This window comes from Salmo salar, chromosome 19 (genome assembly GCF_965601325.2).
Source record: "Salmo salar chromosome 19, fSalSal1, whole genome shotgun sequence".
Lineage (NCBI taxonomy): Eukaryota > Metazoa > Chordata > Actinopteri > Salmoniformes > Salmonidae > Salmo > Salmo salar.
This window is the reverse complement of record NC_138309.1, coordinates 42,198,771-42,206,314: the sequence shown is the minus strand read 5'-3', so window position 1 is coordinate 42,206,314 and position 7,544 is coordinate 42,198,771. Positions and strand designations below refer to the sequence as shown.

Here is a 7,544-nt window from a genome sequence, read left to right as displayed (position 1 = left end):
CATTGAAAGTAGGTGCTTCCACACAGGTGTGGCCCCTGAGGTAATGCTTAGGGTAACGTATAGAAATGCTGGGCAGGCCATTATTTTGGCTAGCATGGCAATGCCCCCTCCCCATCCACTTTATGTTGTCGTTTTGGCAGTTACATGTACCTACTCACATCCTGGGTCCTCCTGACTACTCAGGTATATGGTATAGAGCTAGAGTGGGCCTCAGCTTCAACTTGGTTTATAATCCAGAAAAATAACTGACGACAAGAAAACAATGGCATACAGATATCATCTGAATACATATTTATTAGATAAATATTAGCTTGTCACATCATCTAACTACATACAATAATTCTGCAAGACTAAAAATCACAATTAGTTCCTATATTTTTCTGACCAGTTTTTAGAATATGAAATGATTGTACATAGAATGTACAAACATAGAGACAAATGGCCACATTTTCACCTTAGCTTGTACCATTTAGATTTCATAAAAAAATTGCCCAAACTATGGATTTGGTTACAATCTGTTTGGGTTTGGACCCCCTATTCATCCCTCCCCCGGTATTTTCCTCAATACTCTTTTTTTTCTTTACAGTTGTAGCACCTCAGATACTCAGGTGATAGACTAGTACACATAGGCTAAATATTAACATGTAGGCCAAACATAGCTGTCCCAGTCCCCCCTTAAGTAACAAAAGAGGTTAAAGTAAATTACAGAGAAGGGTCACCAAAAAATGCCAAGAAGAGATTTTTTTCTACAGACCAGCCTAACTAACAAGTTTTCATTTTCCATAAGTCAGGCCTTCTTCCAATTGAAGAGGTTGCAAGCCTCTTGATATTCTGAATAAAACGATACACATTCCCAGGGAAAATGAATACATTTCTGTTCACAAGTGTCTCTATTCATTTACATTGTGTACAGGTTTATCCTAGGGCCAACAGATAACCACTATAGCAGTCTCCCATGCAGATCCCTCCTAAGCCTAAATGGGTTGTGTACTGCCTCTGTTTTTTTGGGGTTTTCCTTTTTGAAACTGAATTTCCCACAGAAACACTATACTTTCAGATGATTGTTACAGATTTAGGTTGCCCTCTACACAAACCTGATAGCTGTGTATCTCCTAGCTCTGGTCCAGTGCGTTACACGTGACGTAACACCCCGGGACCGGAGCTAGGTATCGCCATGGGATTGATCAAGTTTAGGTTTCAATTCAGATATCAATTAAAAAGAAAAGTTGATGTGGCAGTCCTTTGTCAAGAAGATTGATCAATTGATTTCATGATTTAAGTGACAGGCTTTACATTAATATCAGCTATTCTATCGACATATCTCTTGTACTGTAACAAAAACTATTTCTAGAGCAATAATGAAGTTTAAAATGTTAGGTTTACAATAACCAGGATGTTTTAATCAGTACATTGCTAGAGTTAAATGAAATTATATGTCTAACTTTAGATTTAAAAAAAATAAAAAAAACAATACAAAATAATTTACCCCCCCTCCAAAAGAAAACAGCATTTAAAATGGGAAACAAAATGTAAATGGTCTTTAAGCTTTTTTTTTTAAAGCCAAATTTTCAATAACAAAAATAAAAACAATATCAAACATTTCTTTAACATAAGGCTGTGGTATCTCTAAAATACCACTTTGTATATTGACAATAATTAGCAACAATTATGATATTGACATAGTTCTCTGATAACATTGAAAGATAGTGGATAACTCCCACAGTTTTTGTGAATCATTATTGTCCATTCTTATTTAAAAATGTGAATGTTAGTTCTCGAAATACACGACTTCTATATGAATTTTACTCTACAACATTTGAGCACAAAAGAAGATCTGTGAATATTGCTTTATCACACTTGATACATTATATTTAAATTTTTATCCCCCCCCCCCCCAAAAAAAAAAAATGCTTGACTAGTCTATTATGAATGACACCAGGGATGAAGAAGTTGGGAGACAGAGAGAAGTTATGTCCCAAAACGGAGCGTATTTGGGACACTGCCTACGACAGAAGGAAAGGCTACCGTACAGTTGTTGTCTAGGAACATAGTGGATTCGAAATGGGTCCACTGGGTTTGTTATGACGGATCACACAGTGAGAAAGATCTATTAAAGTGGATGGAACACAGAGAGAGAGATATCTGTTAAAGTGGATGGACCACAGAGAGAGAGATATCTGTTAAAGTGGATGGACCACATAGAGATATCTGTTAAAGTGGATGGACCACAGAGAGAGATATCTGTTAAGGTGGACGGATCACACAGAGAGAGAGATATCTGTTAAAGTGGATGGACCACAGAGAGAGAGAGATATCTGTTAAAGTGGATGGACCACCACACAGAGAGAGATATCTGTTAAAGTGGATGGACCACCACACAGAGAGAGATATCTGTTAAAGTGGATGGACCACCACACAGAGAGAGAGATCTGTTAAAGTGGATGGACCACCACACAGAGAGAGATATCTGTTAAAGTGGATGGACCACAGAGAGAGAGATCTATTAAAGTGGATGGACCACAGAGAGAGAGAGATATCTGTTAAAGTGGATGGACCACCACACAGAGAGAGATATCTGTTAAAGTGGATGGACCACCACACACAGAGAGAGATATCTGTTAAAGTGGATGGACCACAGAGAGAGAGATCTGTTAAAGTGGATGGACCACCACAGAGAGAGATATCTGTTCAAGTGGATGGACCACCATAGAGAGAGATATCTGTTCAAGTGGATGGACCACCACAGAGAGAGATATCTGTTCAAGTGGATGGACCACCACACAGAGAGAGATATCTGTTAAAGTGGATGGACCACCACACAGAGAGAGATATCTGTTAAAGTGGATGGACCACCACACAGAGAGAGAGATCTGTTAAAGTGGATGGACCACCACACACAGAGAGAGATATGTTAAAGTGGATGGACCACCACACACAGAGAGAGATCTGTTAAAGTGGATGGACCACCACAGAGAGAGATATCTGTTAAAGTGGATGGACCACCACACAGAGAGAGATATCTGTTAAAGTGGATGGACCACCACACAGAGAGAGATATCTGTTAAAGTGGATGGACCACCACAGAGAGAGATCTGTTAAAGTGGATGGACCACAGAGAGAGAGCTATGTTAAAGTGGATGGACCACAGAGAGATATCTGTTAAAGTGGATGGACCACAGAGAGAGATATCTGTTAAAGTGGATGGACCACAGAGAGAGATCTGTTAAAGTGGATTGACCACAGAGAGATATCTGTTAAAGTGGATGGACCACCACAGAGAGAGAGATCTGTTAAAGTGGATGGACCACAGAGAGAGATCTGTTAAAGTGGATGGACCACAGAGAGAGATATCTGTTAAAGTGGATGGACCACCATAGAGAGAGATATCTGTTCAAGTGGATGGACCACCACAGAGAGAGATATCTGTTCAATTGGATGGACCACCACACAGAGAGAGATATCTGTTAAAGTGGATGGACCACCACACAGAGAGAGATATCTGTTAAAGTGGATGGACCACCACACAGAGAGAGAGATCTGTTAAAGTGGATGGACCACCACACACAGAGAGAGATATGTTAAAGTGGATGGACCACCACACACAGAGAGAGATCTGTTAAAGTGGATGGACCACCACAGAGAGAGATATCTGTTAAAGTGGATGGACCACCACACAGAGAGAGATATCTGTTAAAGTGGATGGACCACCACACAGAGAGAGATATCTGTTAAAGTGGATGGACCACCACAGAGAGAGATCTGTTAAAGTGGATGGACCACAGAGAGAGAGCTATGTTAAAGTGGATGGACCACAGAGAGATATCTGTTAAAGTGGATGGACCACAGAGAGAGATATCTGTTAAAGTGGATGGACCACAGAGAGAGATCTGTTAAAGTGGATTGACCACAGAGAGATATCTGTTAAAGTGGATGGACCACCACAGAGAGAGAGATCTGTTAAAGTGGATGGACCACAGAGAGAGATCTGTTAAAGTGGATGGACCACAGAGAGAGATATCTGTTAAAGTGGATGCACCACAGACACAGAGAGAGAGATCGGCAGCATATAGCTAACAATGAGACATTTGGAGGGGATAGGTTCACCTATGAGAGGAGAGAGAAGACAGTCTGTATTCCCTATGTCGTGCAATACTTTTGACCAGAGTTCTATGAGTTTCCCCATGGTCCCTGGTCAAAAGTATTGCAGTTTACAGTATATAGTAGTTTTGTCATGATACCAGTGTCGCGATACTAGGAAGTAAGGAAGCAAAGGAAACAAAACATGAATGGAGACTCAATGTCTTGACGAAAACAGTCCTAATGATGGAAAAGACAGTCTTGTTACCCAGTCACATGTGTTTATTTTCCAAGCTGTAACACAATATTTTACAAAAGTAGGTTTTAAAGAACCACAGTGGAGTCTGCTTCGTGTTTACTTTTTTTACCAAGGAAAATCTGGTATCGTAGAATCGCGATACTGGCATCATGGCAACACTATAGGGAACAGGGTGTAATTTGAGACTCAACCACAGTCAGTGTTGGGTTTGTTTTGGGAGGATGAGATCAGTTGGACTTTGACTAATTATGTAAAAGGACAAAGAATTATCAAGATGATACAAAAATATTCACAAATTATATTTACAATATTTTCTTCAAAAATAATACATTTGCATACTCAACAGCACTCTTGTCATAAAGTGAACTTGAAAACAAATGTGGCATACTTTCAGCTCCAGTACTGCGTTCGTTAAAACCCAGACTGACAACTTCAACAGTGGTGACTGACGGATGATCCCTGCTAGTTTTCCTCCATATCTTTGAAATGAAGATTAACTACCAGCACACACACACGCACACACGCACGCTCACGCCCACACACGCGCACACACACACACGCGCGCACACACACACGCGCCCACACACACGCGCACACACGCACGCACACGCACACACACACTCTTGCATCCCAATCCCTCTTTGGTTATGATAAACATTTTCACAATGTTTGATGAAGTCACAATTTCCAGCAACAAAAAAGCTACTAGAAACAAAACGAAAGCCAATTTCAACCCATAATATCAGTGTACTGGGATAACAGCACTATCCCTTCGAATAGTACTGTTAAATAAAAGACACACAGAAAGACAGAAAGCGGTGGTAACAGCAACTTTAAAAAGCACACCATACATTTGTCAGCAATGGTACCTTAGTACCCTCAAAAGTAGTGCACTATACAGGGAACAGTGTGCTATTTCAGTCACACACTATCTTTACTACTTGGAGAACACCCCCAGACAAGGGCCTGGCACCTAGCACTTTGTTTACTAATAACAGAATTCAACAGGGAGAGCTAGAGACGCAGCTCTGTAAAATGGGAAGAGGAGAAATACCAGGTGGTGCATGCAGAGAAGATAAGAGAGAATGATAAGAGGAGCAACACCAGGTGGTGCATGCAGAGAAGATAAGAGAGAATGATAAGAGGAGCAACACCAGGCGATGCATGAAGGTAAGAGAGAATGATAAGAGGAGCAACACCAGGCGGTGCATGCAGAGAAGAGAAGAGAGAACGATAAGAGGAGCAACACCAGGCGGTGCACGCAGAGAAGATAGAATGATAAGAGGAGCAACACCAGGCGGTGCACGCAGAGAAGAAAGACAGTTAAGATAGGAGATCTAACTAGCTTGATATCGGCCTGACAGGATACTCAAATAGTAACCCACAGGGTTGGGGACAATTCAAATTGAAGTCAATCAATTCAGGAAGTGATATGTTCACATAGTTAAATAGCTTCTCCTTTTTCAGCTTATTGAGAAGTCATTGAAAATAGATGCCCTGTTTTAATTATTTAATTCGAATTTTAGTTAACTTCCTGAATTGACTGCCTTCAATTCAAACTGAACCAAACCCTGGTAACACACATCATTCTCCCACGTCTACTTTCCTTTACCATTGATGACTCTATCAATTAATCAATCAATTGGTGACTCTACTCTGTCCAGGATAATATAGAAACTAGATATAGTAACAATCAGAGATTCTAAATGTCTATGTTGTAGGGTAGACTCTCTCTCTTAGAAGAGGATGATTGCCAGTTTCCAACCCCCCCGCGGCTCCGCCTTCTCCCTCCACTTGGTTTCCTCCATCGCTCTTTTCTTTTCAAAAAAAGGATTGAAGATTTCTTCCCCTAAATGTTAAAAAAACATTTAACAAAATGTTTTTTTATTTTGTTGTTGTTGAAACTAAGTGGGAGCTGTTGAACATTCCAAAAAATCTCAAATTTCTCAGAAACGTTTTGGTAATAGTGTTAGAAAAAGCTATCTCACTTTAAAATGTGTTTTGTTCCCTTTGAGATGTGTGTGTTGTTATATCTTGTGCTTTCACATGATGTGCAGTGGCAGACAGACAGACAGACAAACAGTGATACTGTAGTAACCAGTCCCGGGAACAGTAACTGTGACAACGTTTGGGACAACAGGAAGCTGAGACGACCTTATAAGGTGAAATAATAACGTGGATATTACACACACTGGCCAGATAGTGCAGGACATTTTGTTTTTCAATGTTTTTCTTTCTCCCTTATATATTTAATGAATTCCTTCTTTTTTTTCTTTAAAAGGAAACAAAATATGAATTAAAAAAAACGCATCAACACTTTCCTAAATGTGCACACAGACACTGGTGGCATACAAAATGAACTGAAAATCAGATAGCTGGTATCATCGATGGTCACATGGGGGGTGCTGCAGCGGGAGGCAGACAAGCAGGGAGGCAGACATCACTCACTGCCCTACCCTGTCCTGCTATGTCTTTTTGAGTTTTAAAACATTGTTCAGTCAGTCTGTCAGCCAGTCAGTCAGTCTGTCAGTCAATCAGTCTGCTGGAGAATCAATGCAAACTGTACAAGAGGAAGAGGAGAAAGGGAGTGCATCTTTGTGTTTGTCAAGTACTGGAGCAGGTCTCAGGTCAGAGGTTATAGGTCCAACTCCAGGCAGTCCTATACGTGTTTGTTTTTATGAACTGATCTAGAATCAGAGTCAGTTGTTTTCGAAGAGCGAGAGAAGGTCATCATTGCTACTGCTCGGGAGGTCTGGAGGATCCAGGTAAGACAACAAGTCATCTGGGTTAGCCAGCTCTGGAAGGAGCTACAGAGAGAGGGGAGAAGAGAACAAGTCATCTGGGTTAGCCAGCTCTGGAAGGAGATACACTTTTTATAGCTACTGTTTACAGGCCTCCTGGGCCATATGCAGCGTTCTTCACTGAGTTCCCTGAATTCCTATCGGACCTTGTAGTCATCGCAGATAATATTCTAATTTTTGGTGACTTTAATATTCACATGGAAAAGTCCACAGACCCACTCCAAAAGGCTTTCGGAGCCATCATCGACTCAGTGGGTTTTGTCCAACATGTCTCTGGACCTACTCACTGCCACAGTCATACTCTGGACCTAGTTTTGTCCCATGGAATAAATGTTGTGGATCTTAATGTTTTTCCTCATAATCCTGGACTGTCGGACCACCATTTTATTACGTTCGCAATCGCAACA

At 40.8% G+C, this 7,544-nt stretch overlaps 1 protein-coding gene across 3 annotated transcripts in view; it reads right to left on the bottom strand.

Moving 5' to 3' along the window:
* Positions 1 to 268: 268 nt before the first annotated feature.
* Positions 269 to 7,544, bottom strand: part of LOC106578757 (zinc finger MIZ domain-containing protein 1) — a 396,722-nt gene continuing 389,446 nt past the window's right edge. For all 3 annotated transcript variants that reach the window (XM_045702291.2, XM_045702290.2, XM_045702292.2), the window contains one exon: positions 269 to 7,143. In XM_045702291.2, coding sequence (XP_045558247.1) covers positions 7,036 to 7,143 — 108 coding nt within the window. In that variant the 3' untranslated portion in view covers positions 269 to 7,035. The remainder of the gene's footprint in view (positions 7,144 to 7,544) is intronic.